Consider the following 25,934-nt stretch of genomic DNA (forward strand, 5'->3'; position numbering starts at 1 on the left):
CAGAGGCGAGGATTATCAAATTTCTTGAAGAAGTTTACGCAGTCTTGCAAAATGTTGCACGGCGAGGTTGTACAAACCCCGTTTCCATATGAGTTGGGAAATTGTGTTAGATGTAAATATAAACGGAATACAATGATTTGCAAATCCTTTTCAACCCATATTCAGTTGAATATGCTACAAAGACAACATATTTGATGTTGAAAATGATAACAAAATTTTTTTTGTCAAATAATCATTTACTTTAGAATTTGATGCCAGCAACACGTGACAAAGAAGTTGGGAAAGGTGGCAATAAATACTGATAAAGTTGAGGAATGCTCATCAAACACTTATTTGGAACATCCCACAGGTGTGCAGGCTAATTGGGAACAGGTGGGTTCCATGATTGGGTATAAAAACAGCTTCCCAAAAAATGCTCAGTCTTTCACAAGAAAGGGGCGAGGTACACCCCTTTGTCCACAACTGCGTGAGCAAATAGTCAAACAGTTTAAGAACAACGTTTCTCAAAGTGCAATTGCAAGAAATTTAGGGATTTCAACATCTACGGTCCATAATATCATCAAAAGGTTCAGAGAATCTGTAGAAATGACTCCACGTAAGCGGCATGGACGGAAACCAACATTGAATGACCGTGACCTCCGATCCCTCAGACGGCACTGTATCAAAAACCGACATCAATCTCTAAAGGATATCACCACATGGGCTCAGGAACACTTCAAAAAACCACTGTCACTAAATACAGTTTGTCGCTAAATCTGTATGTGCAAGTTAAAGCTCTACTATGCAAAGTGAAAGCCATTTATCAACAACACCCAGAAACGCCGTCGGCTCCTCTGGGCCCGAGATCATCTAAGATGGACTCATGCAAAGTGGAAAAGTATTCTGTGGTCTGACGAGTCCACATTTCAAATTGTTTTTGGAAATATTCGACATCGTGTCATCCGGACCAAAGGGGAAGTGAACCATCCAGACTGTTATCGACGCAAAGTTCAAAAGCCAGCATCTGTGATGGTATGGGGGTGCATTACTGCCCAAGGCATGGGTAACTTACACATCTGTGAAGGTACCATTAATGCTGAACGGTACATACAGGTTTTGGAACAACATATGCTGCCATCTAAGCGCCGTCTTTTTCATGAACGCCCCTGCTTATTTCAGCAAGACAATGCCAAGCCACATTCAGCACGTGTTACAACAGTGTGGCTTCGTAAAAAAAGAGTGCGGGTACTTTCCTGGTCCGCCTGCAGTCCAGACCTGTCTCCCATCGAAAATGTGTGACGCATTATGAAGCGTAAAATACGACAGCGGAGACCCCGGACTGTTGAACGACTGAAGCTCTACATAAAACAAGAATGGGAAAGAATTCCACTTTCAAAGCTCCAACAATTAGTTTACTCAGTTCCCAATCGTTTGAGTGTTGTTAAAAGAAAAGGTGATGTAACACAGTGGTGAACATGCCCTTTCCCAACTACTTTGGCACGTGTTGCAGCCATGAAATTCTAAGTTAATTATTATTTGCAAAAAAAAATAAAGTTTATGAGTTTGAACATCAAATATCTTGTCTTTGTAGTGCATTCAATTGAATATGGGTTGAAAGGGATTTGCAAATCATTGTATTCCGTATATATTTATATCTAACACAATTTCCCAACTCATATGGAAACGGGGTTTGTAAAAGGCAAGGAAAACATCAAAGCGTCAAAACAGAAAACTAAGCAAGATGTCTTGAAAACCGAAAATGCACAGCAAAGTAAATGAAGAACAAATGGGCGGAAACTGGAGACACCGTCTGTGACCGAACTTTAAGAATCTGCCTGAAGAGAATGGGATTAAAATACAGAAAAGCTAAACCAAAGCCGGCAGAAAAATGCAAGGTTCCAACGGGCTAAAGAAAAGTAATCGTGGACTATGGATGACTGGATGAAAGTCATGTTCAGGGATGAATTGTGAATCTGCATTGGGCAAGGTGATGCTGCCGCAACTTTGTTTGGTGCCGTTCCAATGAGATTTTTGAAGGCAACTGTGTGGAAAGGGATTGTAAGGAGTAAAGGTCACCGCCTCTGTCCATGGTGCTGAAAACAGAGCGCCATCAGACGGGGGCGTGGCATGTGCTGACGGCGAGACACAGCTGGCAGATGATTAGATTGCACAGGTGGTACGTGTTAAGATAATCATCTGTTGTCTTTAACAGGAGAAGGAGGAAGTTTGGTGAGAGACTGAAAAGTCCTGAAAGAAAGTATATTATTTGATGGTTGTCAACTCTGTACGCTTGGATACTTTGACGTACATATCTGTGGAACCGCAAGACAGCGACTTCTACAAACTACCTGAAGAAAACATGCACATTTCCACAGTCATTGATGATACGGGGCTTCAGGTCAGGCAATGGCACTGTGGGCCATGGCTGTCATCTCATCTTCCATATACGGACAAGTTTACTTTTTTTGGGGCGGCATGGAGTAGTGGGTAGAGCAACCGTGCCAGAAACCTGAGGGTTGCAGGTTCGCTCCCCGCCTCTTACCATCCAAAAAAATTGCTTCCGTTGTGTCCTTGGGCGGGACACTTCACCCTTTGCCCCCGGTGCCACTCACACGGGTGAATTGAATGATGAATGATAGGTGGTGGTCGGAGGGGCCGTTGGCGCAAAATTGCAGCCACGCTTCCGTCAGTCTACCCCAGGGCAGCTGTGGCTATGAAAGTAGCTTACCACCACCAGGTGTGAATGATTGATGGGTTCTACATGTAAAGCGACTTTGGGTACTTAGAAAAGCGCTATATAAATCCGAGTTATTATTACTTTGACATTTTGGACACTTTTCTTATTCCTTCAATCGAAAGGATGTTTGCGGATGATGACACCATTGTTCAAGATGATACAATGCATCTTTCTATAGAGCAAAAACCGTTAAAACTTTTCTGTAAAGATTTTTATGTGGGGAAAAAACAAAATATCTTATTTGAATAGTTCTCCGTTTTAACATTTTCAAACTAAATATAATCATTCATGTCCACAAGGTTGCGGAGTGTGTTTATAGGAATTTCCCACCATTCTTCCAAAAGCGCATTGGTGAGGTCACACACTGATGTTGGTCGAGAAGGCCTGGCTCTCAGTCTCCGTTCTAATTCATCCCAAAGGTGTTCTATCGGGTTCAGGTCAGGACTCTGTGCAGGCCAGTCAAGTTCATCCACACCAGACTCTGTCATCCATGTCTTTATGGACCTTGCTTTGTTCACTGGTGCACAGTCGTGTTGGAAGAGGATGGAGCTCGCTCCAAACTGTTCCCACAAGGTTGGGAGCATGGAATTGTCCAAAATGTTTTGGTATCCTGGAGCATTCAAAATTCCTTTCACTGGAACTAAGGGCCGAAGCCCAACTCCTGGAAAAACAACCTCACACCATAATTCCTCCTCCACCAAATTTCACACTCGGCACAATGCAGTCCGAAATGTAGCCTTCTCCTGGCAACCTCCAAACCCAGACTGGTCCATCAGATTGCCAGATGGAAAAGCGTGACTCATCAGTCCAGAGAATCAATCAATCAATCAATCAATCAATCTTTATTTATATAGCCCTAAATCACAAGTGTCTCAAAGGGCTGCACAAGCCACAACGACATCCTCGGTACAAAGCCCACATACGGGCAAGGAAAAACTCACCCCAGTGGGACGTCGATGTGAATGACTATGAGAAACCTTGGAGAGGACCGCATATGTGGGTAACCCCCCCCCCTCTAGGGGAGACCGAAAGCAATGGATGTAGAGTGGGTCTGACATAATATTGTGAGAGTCCAGTCCATAGTGGATCCAACATAATAGTAAGAGTCCAGTCCATAGTGGGGCCAGCAGGACACCATCCCGAGCGGAGACGGGTCAGCAGCGCAGAGATGTTCCCAGCCGATGCACAGGCGAGCGGTCCACCCCGGGTCCCGACTCTGGACAGCCAGCACTTCATCCATGGCCACCGGACCTGTGCCCCCCCCTCAAGGAAAAGGGGAGCAGAGGAGAAAAGAAAAGAAACGGCAGATCAACTGGTCTAACAGGGGGGCTATTTAAAGGCTAGAGTATACAAATGAGTTTTAAGATGGGACTTAAATGCTTCTACTGAGGTAGCATCTCTAATTGTTACCGGGAGGGCATTCCATAGTACTGGAGCCCGAATAGAAAACGCTCTATAGCCCGCAGACTTTTTTTGGGCTCTGGGAATCACTAATAAGCCGGAGTTCTTTGAACGCAGATTTCTTGCCGGGACATATGGTACAATGCAATCGACAAGATAGGACGGAGCTAGACCGTGTAGTATTTTATACGTAAGTAGTAAAACCTTAAAGTCACATCTTAAGTGCACAGGAAGCCAGTGCAGGTGAGCCAGTATAGGCGTAATATGATCAAACTTTCTTGTTCTTGTCAAAAGTCTAGCAGCCGCATTTTGTACCAACTGTAATTTTTTAATGCTAGACATAGGGAAGGCGTCTCCACTGCTCTAGAGTCCAGTGGCGATGTGCTTTACACCACTGCATCCCACACTTTGCATTAGAGTTGGTGATGTATGGCTTAGATAGAGCTGCTCGGCCATGGAAACCCATTCCATGAAGCTCTCTGCGTACTGTACGTGGGCTAATTGGAAGGTCACATGACGTTTGGAGCTCTGTAGCAACTGACTGTGCAGAAAGTCTTTGCACTATGCGCTTCAGCATCCACTGACCCCTCTCTGTCAGTTTACGTGGCCTACCACTTCATGGCTGAGTTGCTGTTGTTCCCAAACTCTTCCATTTTCTTATAATACAGTTGGTTTTGGAATATTTAGGAGCGAGGAAATTTCACGGATGGATTTGTTGCACAGGTGGCATCCTATGACAGTTCCACGCTGGAAATCACTTGAGAGCGGCCCATTCTTTCACAAATGTTTGTAGAAACAGTCTCCATGCCTAAGTGCTTGATTTGATACACCGGGCCAAGTGATTAGGACACCTGATTCTCATCATTTGGATGGGTGGCCAAATACTTTTGGGCATATAGCGTAGCTCTTAAAATTAGGGACATTTCTAGAAGTGTGGCAAATAATTGTTCTGCTTCTTCCACACCAGACTTGCCTTGATGGCGGACTCTGCTCGGTGCGTTCATCCATGCGTCCCAATATTTTTGTTCCTATGGCGCATCTTTTATTTTTTTTTATTTTAATTTTATTTAATTAAATTTTATTTTTTTCATTTTACTTATTGTTTTTTTAATTTATTTTATAAACCTTTATTTATAAATTGCAACATTTACAAACAATTGAGAAATAATAATAATCAAAATAAGTACACAAACAGTACAAAACAGCAGAGGTGTGGACTCGAGTCACATGACTTGGACTCGAGTCATGAATTTGATGACTTTAGACTCGACTTGACAAAATGTAAAGCATACTTGCCAACCCTCCCGAATTTTCCGGGAGACTCCCGAAATTCAGTGCCTCTCCCGAAAACCTCCCGGGACAAATATTCTGCCGATTTTCAGCCGAGGCTGGAGGCCACGCCCCCTCCAGCTCCATGCGGACCTGAGTGAGGACAGCCTTTTTTTTACAACTGGAGGACAACAGGGTGACAAGAAATAAATCATCCAGACTAGAGATAAATTGTATTATGTTTATCTTACCTAAAAATAAATATATTTATTAATTTTAAAAAAAAAACTAAATACATTTTTACTATATTTTGCTAAAAACATCAAAATTAATTGTATTTTTATTTGTATTTTTTCTGACTCCTTATTACATCCAGCCATAGAATTATACATTAAAATAAACATATTTGAAATAATTAATTTAATTTTAAATTATCATAATAATTCATTTAAAATGACCATATTTAATTATTAAAATAATTGCTTGTTTATCAACAACTTTAGCATTTTATTCATTACATTTTGAAGCTCTCAGAAGCCAAATTATGTTATATTCCTTAATATTTATTTATGCAAGTTTGAAGTATCAATTATCTAAACACAGTTTTATATATATATATATATATATATATACATATGAAATACTTGACTTGGTGAATTCTAGTTGTCAATATACTCCTCCCCTCTTAACCACGCCCTGCCCCACCCCCGACCCCGCCCCCACCCCCCACCTTCCGAAATCGGAGGTCTCAAGGTTGGCAAGTATGATGTAAAGAGACTTGCAACTCGACTTAGACTTTAACATCAATGACTTGTGACTTCACTTGGACTTGACATGACTTGCTACTTTCCCCAAAACCCAAAGATTAAAAAGTGATTCAGGATCGCTGCGTATCTTTCATTGTGTACTTGTGTGTCTATCAGCGTGTCTGTCAGCGTGTTGTTCCTGTCAGTACAACAGCCAATCAAATTAGATCCACGTTGTTTTCAGCCCACAGCTCTCATCCAATCAAATTGCAGAAAAAACAATGAAGAAGAATTGTCAAATAACGCAGCTGTGAGAAAAAATTATGCCAAAGTTGGTTTCGTTCGGGTATAAAAACTACGACTTGGTCAACAAAAAACGAATTGCCGTATGCAAAGCATGCAGTTCGAATATTACAGACGGAGACGCAATAACTTCCAACTTCGTTCGACATTTGAAGTTGCACAAAGAAGGGTAAGTTTTGAATGTAAGCTAACGTTTATTGGCTAAGCAACGTGACTTTTATTTGCTGTGTAGTTAAATCGGTGAGGCTGCAAACTCACTGCTAACGTTATAACCATAGACATCTTATAAGTAGACGCAGCATCGAGCGCTACTGCCTACTGGCGCAGACTAGACGCGGGGCCGCCATCTTGGAGTGGTGATCCACTCCACTCAGTGCAATTCATTTGGCAGGAGCAATGAACTTTCATCTTACCTCACTGAATACCACTGATTTTCACGCGTTTTTTGTCATATGTGTAGCTATGATAAAGGACACATGTTGTGGCGTGTTTTATTATTCATAGTTTGCTTAACAGTAATAGAATATTCTTACATGCTATAAGTGACCAGACGTCCGAGATCAAAACTGGGAATATAATCCCAAAGAAGGGGGAAAAAACGGTCAGCTATTTTTAATTTGAAGAAACAATATGATTAGGTTATATATACATTCGTATATCCTACATAAACCATGTATGAATACATTAGATATCTATATATCTTATAGACTGTATCTCTGTTGCTGCAGCAGCAGAGAGTTTATTCTGTCTTGACACTTTGTATTGATATTTTGTATTACATTCTTCCCTTAAATGATAATGTTTGCAGTGATTGTTTTATATGTATTTTTTATGTATGTCGCTTTGGATAAAAGCGTCTGCCAAATACTTTAACATAAACATATATAAACACCTGAAAGTCTTTATATCAGCTAAATCCACCAATCTGTTTCACTGGATTCAGAATAAAACCAAATTCTGTTTTACCCAACGATGTTAGTATTTGAATATTGTTACTTGAAGACTTATTAATAATAATAATAATAATAATTTGGGGCGGCATGGCGTAGTGGGTAGAGCAACCGTGCCAGAAACCTGAGGGTTGCAGGTTCGCTCCCCGCCTCTTACCATTCAAAAATCGCTGCCGTTGTGTCCTTGGGCGGGACACTTCACCCTTTGCCCCCGGTGCCACTCACACCGGTGAATGGAATGATGAATGATAGGTGGTGGTCGGAGGGGCCGTTGGCGCAAATTGCAGCCACGCTTCCGTCAGTCTACCCCAGGGCAGCTGTGGCTATGAAAGTAGCTTACCACCACCAGGTGTGAATGAATGATGGGTTCTACATGTAAAGCGACTTTGGGTACTTAGAAAAGCGCTATATAAATCCCAGGTATTATTATTATTATTACTATTTTCAACAGTCCGCTCATTTGAGCAGGAAAACGCTGAACACAATCTTTGTTTTCTACCTGTCAACTGTCAGTTTAGCATCTTTGTTTTCTACCTGTCAACTGTCAGTTTAGGCTGCTCACCGGCTCCTCATCACCACTTCAAGATGGCGGCCAAATTGCTCGTGTCACAGCAGCCAATGCTCTGTCTACTTATAAGATGTCTACGGTTATAACGTCGTTGCAAACACGGCAATCTGTTGCGTCCACTGCAGTTTGCTACCTTATTCATACTTTTTGTCAAGTGATTTTTTTAAGCAGGGTTGCATGAGGTACCTATACATAACGTTACGTTAGTCAATGTATCACACACAGTAACATTACGTTAGTCAATGTATCACACACAGTAACATTATGTTAGTCAATGTATCACACACAGTAACGTAACGTTAGACGGCGGTCAGCAGCACCGCGTATTTTAGCCACCTACAAAAAGACAAACATAGTCAAATAAAGGTCAGTTAAAATGTATACTATATTAAGAATATGTGTACATATTGCATAGGGCCCTGACATCTAAAAAGTACAACTCTGTTCATTGTTTTGTTCATGTATTTGTTATGTTTTTCATGTGTACGCACACATAAACACACATACAGTATGAGATGAGATCAATGAGATAAGGTAAAAACAGGATATAAACTGCTGTGGAACTAGTTACAATGCAATATGCCATGGAAATACAATGTTAACACTTTTGTGCAAATATGTACAGTTGCACTTGTTTTTGCAAAGGTGTTTATTCTGTAAAGGAATGAGTTACATGTTTAAAATGACTGGTTAATAGTGCTATTTTGAAGTGCAATGTCTGCACTATTTTTTTTCCTGCAATTTCAAATGCACTTGTTTTAATAAATAAATACAGCGTTTTAAAAGCATGCACAATCTGTGTAAATATATTAGTCTGTGGTTAAAAGGACTTGAAAGGACTCGAAATTCAAAATGCAGGACTTGGGACTTGACTTGAGACTTTCCAGTCTTGACTTTGGACTTGACTCTGGACTTGCCTGTCTTGACTCGGGACTTGACTCGAGACTTGAGGGCAAAGACTTGAGACTTACTTGTGACTTGCAAAACAATGACTTGGTCCCACCTCTGCAAAACAGCGCCAGGGGGTTGTAAACTCAATACTTTGGGAATGTGTATGACTTATTTTTTTTTTTTTTCGTTTTATTTATTTATTTATTTTTTAAATTTTATAAACCTTTATTTATACATTTCAACATTTACACACTGTTGAGAAATAATAATCAAAGTACAAAAACAGTACAAAACAGCGCCAAGAGTTTGTAAATTCAAAGTAACTAAAATAGAATGCAAAAAAAAATTATAATAAAATTAAAAAAAAAAAAAAAAAAAATATATATATATATATATATATAAAACAAACAGTGCAAAGCCATAGGCTCACTCAATTTCAGTAAATAACATACATTTGGAACACAGCATTGGCCCTGCGATGAGGTGGCGACTTGTCCAGGGTGTACCCCGCCTTCCGCCCGATTGTAGCTGAGATAGGCTCCAGCGCCCCCCGCGACCCCGAAGGGAATAAGCGGTAGAAAATGGATGGATGGATGGAACACAGCATACTAGTTTCACAGCTTTTTGGTTGTTAGATGTAGAGAGTGAGAGTGTTTTAACAGAGTTCTAAATCTTTTTTAAAGGCACAAAAAACAGGTCTGGTATTGAGAAACATTTATGCAAACATTTATAATTACATTTATGAATATAAAACTTAGCCAATAGTATAATGAGGTTGCACAGGTAAAATTCCTTTTAAAAATGTTTTCATATGGTGCATCTTGTTTCATCCTCTGCCAGGTGCCCCCCTTGGCGTCAAAAACGCGAGACGCGGCCCTGCTCGCCCTGCACGTTTTCCCCTCCACGACAGTGTGACGTCACACATTCAGGAGGGGCTGCTGGCTGTTGTTTTGCGTGTGTTTTTTTGCTGCCATTTTTCCGTCAGTGAGCCTCCTCCTCGCTTCAGACATGACCCAGCAGCGCCCGGCCGGCGTGGCCATGGAAGGACGCTGCAGCGCGATGGAGTCCTCTTGGCGTCCCGTCCTCGTCCTCGTCTTGGCCGCCAGCCTGACGTGCTCACCTGCCTGCGCCGACACAATGTTCGGTAAGCATCTTCGCAACTTCGGCTTTTTATCCCCTCCCTCGGCAAGCATCGGAAACATTGTGTTCTACAAGATGACACCTCATTATTCCGCCACTCCATTAACCGCTTCATCATTATTAATAGACTCCCTGTTTGGAGCTCATAGTTTATTTATTATCAATGCATGCTGAATGAAATGCACATTTGTGGCCAAACTGGTGTAGAATAAGTAAGTAGAATCTTATTTTGAGGCCCCCGTTACAAAAAAAGTGTTCACACTTTTTTAATTTATGTGAAATTATTAAAAAAAATGTTTTTTTAATAATTCTTTAATTTAATTTGATTCATGTTTTGCATTAAAAACTAACAATAATTGTTCAATTCATAGGCAACAATCTACATTAAGTTAAAGTACCAATGATTGTCACACACACACCAGGTGTGGTGAACTTTGTCCTCTGTGACCCATCACCCTTGATCACCCCCCGGGAGGTGAGGGGAGCAGTGGGCAGCAGTGGTGGCCGCGCCCAGGAATCATTTTTGGTGATTTAACCCCCAATTCCAACCCTTGATGCTGAGTGCCAAGCAGGGAGGTAATGGCTCCCATTTTTATAGTCTTTGGTATGACTCAGCCGGGGTTTGAATTTACAACCTACCGATCTCAGGGCGGACACTCTAACCACTAGGCCACTGAGTAGTGGCATCACCACTGAATGAACAATACCAACAATGATAATATACAAAATATCAACAATGGTAATAGATAAAATACCAACAATGGTAATGGACAAAATACTAACAATGGTAATAGACAAAATACCGACAATGGTAATAGACAAAATACCGACAATGGTAATAGACAAAATACCGACAAAGGTAATAGACAAAATTCCGACAATGGTAATAGACAAAATACCGACAATGGTAATAGACAAAATACCGACAAAGGTAATAGACAAAATACCAACAATGGTAATAGATAAAATACCAACAATGGTAATATACAAAATATCAACAATGGTAATGGACAAAATACCAACAATGGTAATAGACAAAATACCGACAATGGTAATAGACAAATTACCAACAATGGTAATAGACAAAATACCAACAATGGTAATGGACAAAATACCAACAATGGTAATAGACAAAATACCGACAATGGTAATAGACAAAATACCGACAAAGGTAATAGACAAAATTCCGACAATGGTAATAGACAAAATACCGACAATGGTAATAGACAAAATACCGACAAAGGTAATAGACAAAATACCAACAATGGTAATAGATAAAATACCAACAATGGTAATATACAAAATATCAACAATGGTAGTGGACAAAATACCAACAATGGTAATAGACAAAATACCGACAATGGTAATAGACAAAATACCGACAAAGGTACCGGTAATAGACAAAATACCGACAATGGTAATAGACAAAATACCGACAAAGGTAATAGACAAAATACAGACAATGGTAATGGACAAAATACCAACAATGGTAATGGACAAAATGCCAACAATGGTAATAGACAAAATACCGACAATAGTAATAGACAAAATACCGACAATGGTAATAGACAAAATACCGACAAAGGTAATAGACAAAATACCAACAATGGTAATAGATAAAATACCAACAATGGTAATATACAAAATATCAACAATGGTAATGGACAAAATACCAACAATGGTAATAGACAAAATACCGACAATGGTAATAGACAAATTACCAACAATGGTACCGTAATAGACAAAATACCAACAATGGTAATAGATAAAATACCAACAATGGTAATATACAAAATATCAACAATGGTAATGGACAAAATACCAACAATGGTAATAGACAAAATACCGACAATGGTAATAGACAAAATACCGACAAAGGTACCGGTAATAGACAAAATACCGACAATGGTAATAGACAAAATACCGACAAAGGTAATAGACAAAATACCGACAATGGTAATGGACAAAATATCAACAATGGTAATGGACAAAATACCGACAATGGTAATAGACAAATTACCAACAATGGTACCGTAATAGACAAAATACCAACAATGGTAATAGATAAAATACCAACGATGGTAATGGACAAAATACCAACAATGGTAATAGACAAAATACCGACAATGGTAATAGACAAAATACCGACAAAGGTACCGGTAATAGACAAAATACCGACAATGGTAATAGACAAAATACCGACAAAGGTAATAGACAAAATACCGACAATGGTAATGGACAAAATACCAACAATGGTAATGGACAAAATGCCAACAATGGTAATAGACAAAATACCAACAATGGTAATGGACAAAATACCAACAGTGGTAATAGACAAAATACCAACAATGGTAATAGACAAAATACCAACAATGGTAATAGTCAAAATACCAACAATGGTAATGGACAAAATACCAACAATGGTAATGGACAAAATACCAACAATGGTAATGGACAAAATACCAACAATGGTAATAGACAAAATACCAACAAAATACTAACCATGGTAATAGACAAAATACCAACAAAATACTAACAATGGTAATGGACAAAATACCAACAATGGTAATAGACAAAACACCCACAATTTTAATGGACAAAATACCAACAATGGTAATAGACAAAATACCCACAATTGTAATGGACAAAATACCAACAATGGTAATAGACAAAATACCAACAATGGTAATGGACAAAATACCAACAATGGTAATGGACAAAATACCAACAATGGTAATGGACAAAATACCAACAATGGTAATGGACCAAATACCAACAATGGTAATGGACAAAATACCAACAATGGTGATGGACAAAATACCAACAATGGTAATGGACAAAATACCAACAATGGTAATGGACAAAATACCAACAGTGGTAATAGACAAAATACCAACAATGGTAATAGACAAAATACCAACAATGGTAATAGTCAAAATACCAACAATGGTAATGGACAAAATACCAACAATGGTAATGGACAAAATACCAACAATGGTAATGGACAAAATACCAACAATGGTAATAGACAAAATACCAACAAAATACTAACAATGGTAATAGACAAAATACCAACAAAATACTAACAATGGTAATGGACAAAATACCAACAATGGTAATAGACAAAACACCCACAATTTTAATGGACAAAATACCAACAATGGTAATAGACAAAATACCCACAATTGTAATGGACAAAATACCAACAATGGTAATAGACAAAATACCAACAATGGTAATGGACAAAATACCAACAATGGTAATGGACAAAATACCAACAATGGTAATGGACAAAATACCAACAATGGTAATGGACCAAATACCAACAATGGTAATGGACAAAATACCAACAATGGTGATGGACAAAATACCAACAATGGTAATGGACAAAATACCAACAATGGTAATGGACAAAATACCAACAATGGTAATAGACAACATAGCAATAATGGTAATAAAACAACTTAAGAACTCAAACATGACGTTGAAACATGCTTCTTAACAACGTTTAATCAATGTTGGCTTCTAATGTTGATTTGACCATTGAATTTTGGTCATTTCCCAACCAATATTCTACAACACAAATACAACATTGAAACAACATGCTTTTTGACGACGTTTAATCAATGTCAGCTTGTGACGTTGATTTCACCATTGAAATTTGGTCATTTTCCAACAACGTGGATTTTATGTTACACACCAACGTTGTCTCAATTTACAAATACAACTATTTTGCAACGTTGCTTCAAAGTCAGTTTTAAAGGACATGTACAGTACAGGCCAAAAGTTTGGACACACCTTCTCCTCATTCAATGCGTTTTCTTTATTTTCACGACTATTTACATTGTAGATTGTCACTGAAGGCATCAAAACTAGGAATGAACACGTGGAGTTATGTACTTAACAAAAAAAAGGTGAAATAACTGAAAACATGTTTTCTATTCTAGTTTCTTCAAAATAGCCACCCTTTGTTCTGATTACTTTTTCGCACACTCTCGGCATTCTCTCGATGGGCTTCAAGAGGTAGTCACCTGAAATGGTTTTCACCTCACAGGTGTGCTTGAAGCTCATGGAGAGAATGCCAAGAGTGTGCACAATCAACGTTGTATCAATGTCTTGTGCCTGCTGGGTTGTTTATATTCAGATTGATGCATTCAGTTGTCATGAGTGGGGTGCGAGTCATGAATGAATCGTTCGAAACCCGCAAGTTTTTTACTGAATCAGCACTCGGGTGTCTGCCAGTGACTCCATCCATCCATCCATCCATCTTCTTCCGCTTATCCGAGGTCGGGTCGCGGGGGCAGCAGCTTAAGCAGGGAAGCCCAGACTTCCCTCTCCCCAGCCACTTCGTCCAGCTCTTCCTGTGGGACCCCGAGGCGTTCCCAGGCCAGCCGGGAGAGATAGTCTTCCCAGCGTGTCCTGGGTCTTCCCCGTGGCCTCCTACCGGTCGGACGTGCCCGAAACACCTCCCTAGGGAGGCGTTCGGGTGGCATCCTGACCAGATGCCCGAACCACCTCATCTGGCTCCTCTCGATGTGGAGGAGCAGCGGCTTTACTTTGAGTTCCTCCCGGATGGCAGAGCTTCTCACCCTATCTCTAAGGGAGAGCCCCGCCACCCGGCGGAGGAAACTCATTTCAGCCGCTTGTACCCGTGATCTTGTCCTTTCGGTCATAACCCAAAGCTCATGACCATAGGTGAGGATGGGAACGTAGATCGACCGGTAAATTGAGAGCTCTGCCTTCCGGCTCAGCTCCTTCTTCACCACAACGGATCGATACAGCGTCCGCATTACTGAAGACGCCGCACCGATCCACCTGTCGATCTCACGATCCACTCTTCCCCCACTCGTGAACAAGACTCCGAGGTACTTGAACTCCTCCACTTGGGGCAAGATCTCCTCCCCAACCCGGAGATGGCACTCCACCCTTTTCCGGGCGAGAACCATGGACTCGGACTTGGAGGTGCTGATTCTCATCCCAGTCGCTTCACACTCAGCTGCGAACCGATCCAGTGAGAGCTGAAGATCCTGGCCAGATGAAGCCATCAGGACCACATCATCTGCAAAAAGCAGAGACCTAATCCTGCAGCCACCAAACCAGATCCCCTCAACGCCTTGACTGCGCCTAGAAATTCTGTCCATAAAAGTTATGAACAGAATCGGTGACAAAGGGCAGCCTTGGCGGAGTCCAACCCTCACTGGAAACGTGTCCGACTTACTACCGGCAATGCGGACCAAGCTCTGGCACTGATCATACAGGGAGCGGACTGCCACAATCAGACAGTCCGATACCCCGTACTCTCTGAGCACTCCCCACAGGACTTCCCGAGGGACACGGTCGAATGCCTTCTCCAAGTCCACAAAACACATGTAGACTGGTTGGGCAAACTCCCATGCACCCTCAAGGACCCTGCCGAGAGTATAGAGCTGGTCCACAGTTCCACGACCAGGACGAAAACCACACTGTTCCTCCTGAATCCGAGGTTCGACTATCCGGCGTAGCCTCCTCTCCAGTACACCTGAATAGACCTTACCGGGAAGGCTGAGGAGTGTGATCCCACGATAGTTAGAACACACCCTCCGGTTCCCCTTCTTAAAGAGAGGAACCACCACCCCGGTCTGCCAATCCAGAGGTACCGCCCCCGATGTCCACGCGATGCTGCAGAGTCTTGTCAACCAAGACAGCCCCACAGCATCCAGAGCCTTAAGGAACTCCGGGCGGATCTCATCTATCCCCGGAGCCTTGCCACCGAGGAGCTTTTTAACTACCTCAGCAACCTCAGCCCCAGAAATAGGAGAGCCCACCACAGACTCCCCAGGCACTGCTTCCTCATAGGAAGACGTGTTGGTGGGATTGAGGAGGTCTTCGAAGTATTCCCTCCATCGATCCACAACATCCGCAGTCGAGGTCAGCAGAACACCATCCTCACCATACACGGTGTTGATAGTGCACTGCTTCCCCTTCCTGAGGCGGCGGATGGTGGTCCAGAATTGCTTCGAAGCCGTCCGGAAGTCGTTTTCCATGGCCTCACCGAACTCCTCCCATGTCCGAGTTTTTGCCTCTGCGACCGCTGAAGCCGCACACCGCTTGGCCTGTCGGTACTTGTCCGCTGCCTCAGGAGTCCTATGAGCCAAAAGAATCTGCCAGTGACTCATCCCTGCCAAACTAGCCAAGTAAGAGAATACAACATGTAATATGTAAATAATGATGCCCCTGTTAGTCTAACTGCATTTTTTAATCATTGTATTAGTCCCATAGAAAACAGCAACAAGTATGTTTCTTGCCTCAAATCAACTCTCCTTTCACTTCCTGTCCGAGCCGAATCATTTGTTGTGTCACAGTTTGGCGTGTACTACTGCGACGATATATTAACCTACAAATTATTGCTGATAAACAATATTGTTATTTTATTTTTTTAGACCAAATTATCTGATGTAATGACAATACTTAATAATAATGGAAATATACCATTTCAAATGTAATAACTTGTATTTCTCATATATTTTAACATTGTAATTGAAATGTTACCTTTTACATACTAAAGTTAAATATATAAATATGTATAATATATATATATATATATATATATATATATATATATATATATATATATATATATATATATAAATATATATTTTTTTTATATTGCTCTTTTTATCTTTAGTATGAACATTATTATGTAAACTAGAAGTTATTGTTTGTTTGTTTTTTGGTTCTTTGTTGTTGCTATTTTTGTATTACAACATTTTATTATTTGATCATGTTGTACTGCATTGTTATCTTTTGTTTTGTGATTGTGTGATGTTTTTTGCCTGAACCCCAGGAAGAATAGTCTCCACTGCGGTGTAAACTAATAGGGATCCTTAAAGGGGAACATTATCACCAGACCTATGTAAGCGTCAATATATACCTTGATGTTGCAGAAAAAAGACCATATATTTTTTTAACCGATTTCCGAACTCTAAATGGGTGAATTTTGGCGAATTAAACGCCTTTCTATTATTCGCTCTCGGAGCGATGTGTGACGTCACATCGGGAAGCAATCCACCATTTTCTCACTTTCGTCGGTGTGTTGTCGGAGGGTGTAACAACACAAACAGGGACGGATTCATGTTGCACCAGTGGCCCAAAGATGCGAAAGTGGCAAGAAATTGGACAAAATTTGTTCAAAATACGAGGGCGTGGGGAAAGCCGACGAAATGGTCAGTCGTTTGTTCCGCACACTTTACCGACAAAAACTATGCTACGACAGAGATGGCAAGAATGTGTGGATATCCTGCGACACTCAAAGCAGATGCATTTCCAACGATAAAGTCAAAGAAATCTGCCGCCAGACCCCCATTGAATCTGCCGGAGTGTGTGAGCAATTCAGGGACAAAGGACCACGGTAGCACGGCAAGCAATGGCGGCAGTTTGTTCCCGCAGACGAGCGAGCTAAACCCCCTGGATGTCTTGGCTCACACCGTCCCTTATGCCACCGAAGATGATCAAGAGAAGAATATCGACCCTAGCTTCCCTGGCCTGCTGACATCAACTCCAAAACTGGACAGATCAGCTTTCAGGAAAAGAGAGCGGATGAGGGTATGTCTACAGAATATATTAATTGATGAAAACTTTATTCATTACTCGCGGTTTTACGTAAATTATTATACATAAACTGTGTTTACCAGTAATTAAGCTTAAAAACATTTATTTTTTTCAATCATTCGAGTACATTTGGGTAGTCTTGTGTAATGCAGTATTTTGTGTCTATTTAGGTATGGTTAACCTTAGTGCTGAAATCGTAGAAAAATATATGTTCTTTGCGCGCCTGAAATGGGCTGTCTGCACTCTCAAAGTGCATGTTGTTGCCAAATGTATTTCATATGCTGTAAACCTAGTTCATAGTTGTTAGTAATTATCTTATCAGACAGTGTTAAGCCGCTGAAATCCGAGTCTGAATCCGAGCTAATGTCGCTATACCTTGCTGTTCTATCCGCCATGTTTGTTTGTATTGGCATCACTGTGAGACGTCACAGGAAAATGGACGGGTGTATATAACGATGGTTAAAATCAGGCACTTTGAAGCTTTTTTTAGGGATATTGCGTGATGGGTAAAATTTTGAAAGAAACTTCGAAAAATAAAATAAGCCACTGGGAAATGATTTTTAATGGTTTTAACCCTTCTGAAATTGTGATAATGTTCCCCTTTAATAAACGAAACTAAACTAAATAAAACAAATAAAATATACTGTCTGTAAGCAAAAATTTGCACTTGAATAAAAAAAAAAAAATCACAACCAAAAATAATAATAAAATAGGATCTGTTTCTATTAAGAAGTGGGTGAGGGAACCTCAAATATGCACAACTAAAACAAAATGGCTAAATAAAGTTATTGTGACCAAAATGATCACGGGTATCTTTATTATTGTGGTTTTGTTGAATGTGCTAAATACACACACTAAAATCTTTTAACAAAGTTGTATTTTTTTAATTAGTAAAATAAATAGAATCACTATACCAGGCGTTTTCAACAGGCGGCCGCCGAGCATAACTTAAATAGGCTTGAGTCATTGTTTCCTGTCGGACCTTTTAAGCGACGGACAAGCAGCGACAATGCCAGAAATCCCAGTGTGTAAGCTTCATCACGAAACCTGGTTAAACATTTGTAAGTAAATATTGTCCGTAGAGATATTTAGTTTGTTTGTATTGAAATGGCTAACTTTGAGATGTATTTTGTATTCGTGGTCGTGTTGTTATTTCTGAAAATGATCAAACCTCGTTTAATACACGTAGCGCTAACTTTGACCAGTAGAGGGCGACAACGCTACACCTCAGGTTTAACTGTGAAGTATGCAATATTTGGTGAGTGAATGTTGTACAATTTCTACGTGTGTAAACATTTGTAGTTTATTGTGTGAATATATTATATTATTAGGAACATCTATCCTCAACAAAACTTCTAGAGCGTCTGTTTCTTCATGCTTTTAAGTAGCTGCTCACGCTGGAAACGAGTAGCTTTTTTGATTGATTGATTGAAACTTGTATTAGTAGATTGCACAGTACAGTACATATTCCGTACAACTGACTACTAAATGGTAACACCCGAATAAGTTTTTTAACTTGGGGTCCAGCTAAAACAGACTATTGAATTTATTGACCGTGCAGTGTGAAAACTGGTGTGTTTACTTTGTAATTAAGTAAACGCAGTCTCAAAGAAAGATAATTCTGACAAAGCATCCACATTTTTAACCCTTGTGTGGTGTTCGGGTCTGTGGGACCCATTTTCATTTTTTATTACAAGAAAAATGATACAATTAATTAATTTTTCAAACTGAGACTCACTGACTTTGGCTCATTTTTTGTCAAGAACATATATCAGAATACATATTTAATGACCACACCCCCCCTACACATTTCTATTACATATAAAATGTCCGGGGCTAATAGAAGTGTGGAAATTGATGTTCTGTGTACCACACACACACACACACAGCAGGCCTAGACAGGAGGAGGACAGAGTGTAGGTACTAGAGATGCGCGGATAGGCAATTATTTCATCCGCAACCGCATCACAAAAGTCGTCAACCATCCGCCATCACCCAATCCAACATTTTATCAAAACCACACCCGCCCGCACCCGCCCGTTGTTATATATCTAATATAGACGATGCAAGGCATTAGTGAGGTTATAAAGCTTTTGCCTGTTAAAGGAGACTGATCCAATGCAGCAGAGACATTCAATGCGTGCCACGCATTCGTGGCTAAGAGATATTAATGCGTGATAATATTATTTATCATTATTATAATATTATTGTCATTTCCATTAAGAAAGTGTTGACTATTGTTGCCAATGCCCTCAGATGAGGAGTGCGTTCCTCACATTTTGTGTGCGCAGTTTCAGCAAGCAGAACAAGGCTTTTAAGAATTTAAAAAAATGTTTTAGAAAGACTAGGCCTATATTTTCGTTAGGTAAAAAAATGTTCTGAATTTATTTCAATGAATATTAACTTGTTAACGTTATAATGCTCAAATAGGGACAAGAGCGGGGTGCACAGTGAAGCAGTGAACAATTTCGCGACAAAGATGAACCTTTATTGATTGATCTGCAGCCATGACAAAATATCAGACAATCTCCATTGTCAAGGACAGGCAGGAAAATAAAGATAAACACATAGCCTATGTTGTAGGCATAGGCTCATACGTTTTTAAGTTGAAGTAAAAAAATAAATAAAAAATGTGCCTCATAAGCCTTAGGCTGTCAATCACGCACACAAACTTAAATTATACAATAGCATATGTATGTCATCTCTATTTAAACAAAAATAAATTAAATAAATGATAATAATAAATTACCTGCAACTTATTGGCCAAGGCAAATAGCTGAAGGGGGGAAATCAAACCCATCAGACTGCACTTTATCATCAAACTTGAATTATAATGAAAATAGACGGTCGCGACAAACAAAGCAGGCTAAATAGCCTTACATTGTCGCCAATCGGAGATGCGCTTCACTTGAAAGCGAGGCCAAATAATTATTCACACATAGTAGTATATCTCGAATAGAAAAAAACCCACAATAAACAACGCAATTGCCTTAATTCCTTTGCATTGTAGTGCGCCCAAACAACACGTAACCATCAAAATTATTTAGCTGACCGAACTCAATATAGGTTAGACATGGGCTTATTTGGTATAGCCTATAGGTAACGTAGACTAATTCGTTTAACATATCCAACCGTATGTCTACTTACTTTTTTTTTTGTTAGCACTATGCAGGAATAAAATGGCATCTACAGTGCCAGGATTCATGCGAGAGCGCCTGGCCTCTAAAATGCGCCCTGCTGCGCTGAAGGAGCGCTCACGTGCGCCACTTGTTGCTGGGACGCGGTGCCTGATGAATAATTGACTGTTTCAAAGAGTGCTGCTCGTTTTTCGTATGTGGGTAACAACATTTAACTATGTATATATATTTCCGAATTGGTTCAACCGCCAACCGCCCGCATCTATTTAAAATCTATTTTTACCCGCCCGACCCGCGGTTTATCCGCGGACTCCGCGGTTGTGTCCGCAAACCGCGCATCTCTAGTAGGTACACAGAACATCAGAGGGTCAAATGTGCGAGAAAATGAGAGCAGACAGTGTTGACAAACAATGTTGCAACCTTGTGTGGGAACCGCAGGTCCAGAAACACAAAAGAAGAATCCCTGTAGGATGCAGAAACTGGCAGAGAAATTTTCCGTGCAACGTTCATATTGTTGTTACTCAGCCAGCGTTTGTGGGTCTGATGGACCCGTTGCATTTTGTGGCTTTTAATGCCTCACAATCAAACACTTTTATGTTAAAATACTGAACAGATGTTTACCTTATCCTAATAAGCATCTGTTTAGTATTTTAACATAAAAGTGTTTGATTATGAGGCATTAAAAGCCACAAAATGCAACGGGTCCATCAGACCCACAAACGTTGGCTGAGTAACAACAATATGAACATTACACAAGGGTTAAGTCCGGCCCCTGAGCCCTTGAACTCTTGAAACTGCGGCCCTCTTCATTATGTAGTTGAATAGCCCTGCTCTATACGTTTTTGTCAGAGGAAACATCAAATATTGTTCTGGCTTCACAAGAGCCTTTTTATTTATTTTTTTTATTTTTACATATGTTTGCCTTTTTATTTGAAATAGTAAGGGTGATCAGTTGTTTCATTTCGGGTTTAAGCAGTGTTGGGACTTACGCGTTACCTTAACGGCGTTACTTTCGGCAGTAAATAGTAATCTAACACGTTATTTTTTTATATTCAGTATCTCAGTTACCGTTACTACATGATGCGTTACTGCGTTATTTTATGTTATTTTCTATGTAGTATCGGCTAGAAACAGAAGATCTGAGTGTGTTTTATTGGAGCGCTGCGGAAGAGGCGACAAGGAAGAGGCGCGCTGTGTGTAGGTGTGTATGTGTGTGTGTGTGTGTATGTGTATGTGTGTGTGTGGGAGGAGGCGTGTCTGTGTTTACTAAGAAGACATGGCGAAGCATGAAGCAGAGTTTCTTAACATGGAGATATTCTCACTACTTTTCTTTTGTCGACCACAAAGAGAATAACATTTTAGTTAAATGTAAGTTGTGTCTTGGATCAAAGATCCTATCTTAGCAATTAAAATCTGCTGAAACAGCTACAAAAGCAACATGCTTTGACGCAACAGTGGCTGGATTTTAACAAGGCCCTGCGCACTGAAGGTACACACACTCTGTCAATTCTCTTATATACTCTTGCTCTTTCATTCTAGACTTCTAAAGTGTTTGATTATCACATCACTCTAAATGTATAGACTATAAAGTTCACAAACATAAAGAGGGATGCTAGTGGGCCAGGCCAATCTTTCCTTATCTCTAAATTAAAACTGGGGAAATGTGTAGAGTGTTCTGGGCTTCAGACATGATTTTATTTCAGAATTCCTTGAGAGAAAAAAACGCCTGGTTAGGCTTTGTGTATGTAGTGTGTGATTTCCTTGCTTTACAGCTATGTTGTTATTATGCTGTTTGTTACTTATGTATGTTATGTTGCAGCTATTTAAAATAGTTTTGTCAATTTGTTCTGGCCTGAAACAAATTGGCCCTTTGAAGCATATCTTTGTCTTTATGTGTTGTATGTAGAGCACATTGCTTAGCAGAGTTCAGTGATGCAAATGCATGTCATGTTGATCAACAGATTGTATTATTCTCCAGTGCAATAGCAGTACTGAAATGAAGGCTAAAAGGGCATTAAAGGGGGCCTTAAAAAAAATAAAAAATATATATATAAGTAACTAAATAGTTACTTTTCACAGTAACGCATTACTTATTAGTGTAAGTAACTGAGTTAGTAACTGAGTTACTTTTGAAATAAGGTAACTGTAACTAGTTACTGGTTTTCAGTAACTAACCCAACACTGGGTTTAAGTGACGTCATGTGAGTTCACTTCCTATTGAGTTTGAGTCCATCTGTTTCAACTTGACACCGTCAAGTTTATCGATCCTTTTGGGCAAAAAAACCCAGCAGATCCTTTGTTTACTGTGAATACTGTAGCTCAGTTGTTTAAACAGTAATGTGTTTCTACAAGTTTAGATTGAGGAATAATGGGGAAAAGACGTTAATGTCGGTTAGCATTTAAGCGAGCTAGCGCCAGTCAGTTTGTCCGTATCAAAGTGCAGTTATGAATGAGACGGTTTTTTGATCAATAAGGTAATACTAACCGTCCGGAGTTTTACAGCGGTTATAATTACTACCGTTTATTTGTAGTACAAACGCCCGCAACTGCAGAAATAGATGCATAAGAGTGACCGCTCTCATGCATAGTACAGGGACGACATCATATATGCCACACCACGTGTACATCGTGCGGTGTCATCCTTTGACTTGTTTATGACATCAAATTTCTATTTTATTTTGGATCGCCCTTTGAAATGCAGCGTCTCGTTAACAAGTGGAAAAACAGACATTATAATAATAATAATAATACATTTTATTTATAAGGCACCTTTCTGGGCACTCAAGGACACCGTACAAAATCAAAACAATAAAATCAAATTGGATAAAAACAACAAAAATAACAACAACAAAGATAGAGAAGTAAAGATGATTACAATGAATAAGCAGTCAGGAATAGGTGTGTTTTGAGTCTTGATTTGAAGAGGGATATTGAGTCTAAGTTACGAAGGTCTGGTGGCAAAGAGTTCCAAAGATGTGGGGCAGAGCGGCTGAAAGCTCGGGCACCCATGGTGGACACTTTAAATAAAGGGACAGTGAGATGGATGGATGAAGAGGATCTTAGGGAACGTGAGGGCGTGGCGACATGGATCAGGTCAGAGAGATAAGATGGAGAGAGGTTATGGATGGCTTTGAAAGTGAGGAGAATTATTTTAAAGTGGATACGATGTTTGATGGGTAGCCAGTGGAGTTGCTGCAGAACAGGGGTGATGTGCTGGATTGAAGGGGTTCTGGTGATTATCCGGGCTGCAGAGTTCTGGAGAAGCTGAAGTTTGTGAAGTGACTTGTGAGGCAGACCAAACAGGAGAGAGTTGCAGTAGTCAAACACAAAAACAGACTGCTCTATCACTACCATAACAAATTGCACCTACTCACACATTTACATAAACCAGGGTGTCCAAACCACGCCCACATGCATCTTCAATTCGGCCCACGAGACTGAGGGCCCGAGTTCAATTTCTATAAGCATATCAGGAAATGCGGGGTGTTTATATTAAACTCATATACCCAGGGTTCTGACAGGTGACACATTTTTTTCCGTTTTTTGGAAACACTGGAATAAACTCAGGTCAGTGACCATGATGTGCACTTTCTTGACATAACCAGGACATCATTTACTTCTATAACCAAATCCAAACAACCTTTCCTAGTTAGGGATGATGTTTGATAAGAAATGATCGAGTTCAAGCCCATTATCGAATCCTTATCGATTCTGTTATCGAATCCAGATAGGTTGTTGTATATGGGAAAAAAACACAATATTTGGTTTAACAAAAGCTCACTTTTATTTTATAAGAAAAAAATAAAATAAATAAAAAAATATTGACTTTTACCCCCCTAAAAAAAAAAAAAAAAAAAAAAAAAATATTGACTGTTGTTACCCAAAGTATATTAAGTGGGATTTTTCAGAAAAACAAATAAATACAGTAACACATAAACAACCTGTCTCTGTGATCTCTATAGGTGTATAAATAATGATATAGTGTTAAATAAAATCAGTCCTTTGGGCACAAAACTGAAAATAATACAGCTCTCCAAAAAGTGCACTTCTGCTGCTATTGGAACAGACTAACTACACACACTATGACACTAAGAACACCACAGTCATCAATCAACAATTCTTCCCCCCCCCCCTTACATGAGAGCGAAGCCTGGCAATAATTGCATATTGCCTGTTCTGCCCTCACTATACGTGTTGAGGTTATACAGCATGGCAGACAGCTAACAAACAATCCAAAGCAGATTAATCCATTCAGGCTCTTTATTGTTGTTGATCTTGCTTTGTCTTTTCCTATCTTTACTTTTGTCTTGCACTGGACTGTAATTTTTTATTTTTTTAAACTGAAATACACACAATGACAAATGTATAAGCTATGTGATTCAATTAACATACTGAAATGTAATACACAATATGTAAATATTAGCTACAGTACTATCATCAAAGAAATACTTCTGAGTGTTGAAACTATTTCGATGGTGGAAATACACGACTGGCAGCCATTTTAAGTCCTCAAAACATCCATTGAAACAGTGCACAAAATTTGTTTTTCAATAAACATCTTAGTATCAACTTAACCACTTTCCACCTTAATATTGAGTTACATAAACAAGTTAAACAGTTTACTTACAGACTTATCTTTTCCAAGGCTTGTAAGAGCTAACACAACTTGTCTACTTCTCAATTGTCTCGCCAACCCGGAAGTGCCCAAACTAATGACGCGTAGTATTTTCATATCGCCACAAGGTGTCAGTAAGAGTCTACAATCAAATGGGCATAACGTTGCAGGTCCCACGGGGCATTTCCTGTACGTGGGAAGGGATTCGTTCCCAGGGATTCGAATAAAGAACCAACTCTTTTTCTTGACTATAGTGGCCTCGATAACGGAACCGGTTCTCAAAAAGGGATTCAAGTCCATGGAATCGTTTTTTTTCTTATCGTACAACCGGGAGAACCGATTTCGAACATCATCCCTAGTCATGGTGCAGAAAAAAAAATTCAACCAGCACAAAAAGTCAACAAACATTGTCGCACATAACACAACCTGCTCAGTGAACTTTGTGGATATTAGAAAAAAAAAAGTCCCATCACCACAAAGAAATCAAAATTACACCCATTCAAATTAATTGAAAGGCATGATGGGAAAAACGCAAAACACTCTCTTACACCGGGGGTGTCAAACGTACGGCCCGCGGGATGAGTTTGCTAAGTATTAAAATGGGCTGAAAT

General features: G+C 39.9%; 1 protein-coding gene across 3 annotated transcripts in view; it reads left to right on the forward strand.

The window, feature by feature from the left end:
• The first annotated feature begins 9,789 nt into the window (after positions 1-9,789).
• Positions 9,790-25,934, forward strand: part of ptprn2 (protein tyrosine phosphatase receptor type N2) — a 439,783-nt gene continuing 423,638 nt past the window's right edge. The window contains exon 1 of one of the 3 annotated variants that reach the window (XM_061965795.2): positions 9,790-9,988. In XM_061965795.2, coding sequence (XP_061821779.1) covers positions 9,853-9,988 — 136 coding nt within the window. In that variant the 5' untranslated portion in view covers positions 9,790-9,852. Of the gene's footprint in view, positions 9,989-18,542; positions 18,633-22,883; positions 23,607-25,934 lie in introns of those variants that run through there. The other 2 variants (XM_061965796.1, XM_072913464.1) reach the window with 2 other exon arrangements.

Source organism: Nerophis lumbriciformis, linkage group LG07 (assembly GCF_033978685.3).
Source record: "Nerophis lumbriciformis linkage group LG07, RoL_Nlum_v2.1, whole genome shotgun sequence".
Classification (NCBI taxonomy): Eukaryota; Metazoa; Chordata; class Actinopteri; order Syngnathiformes; family Syngnathidae; genus Nerophis; species Nerophis lumbriciformis.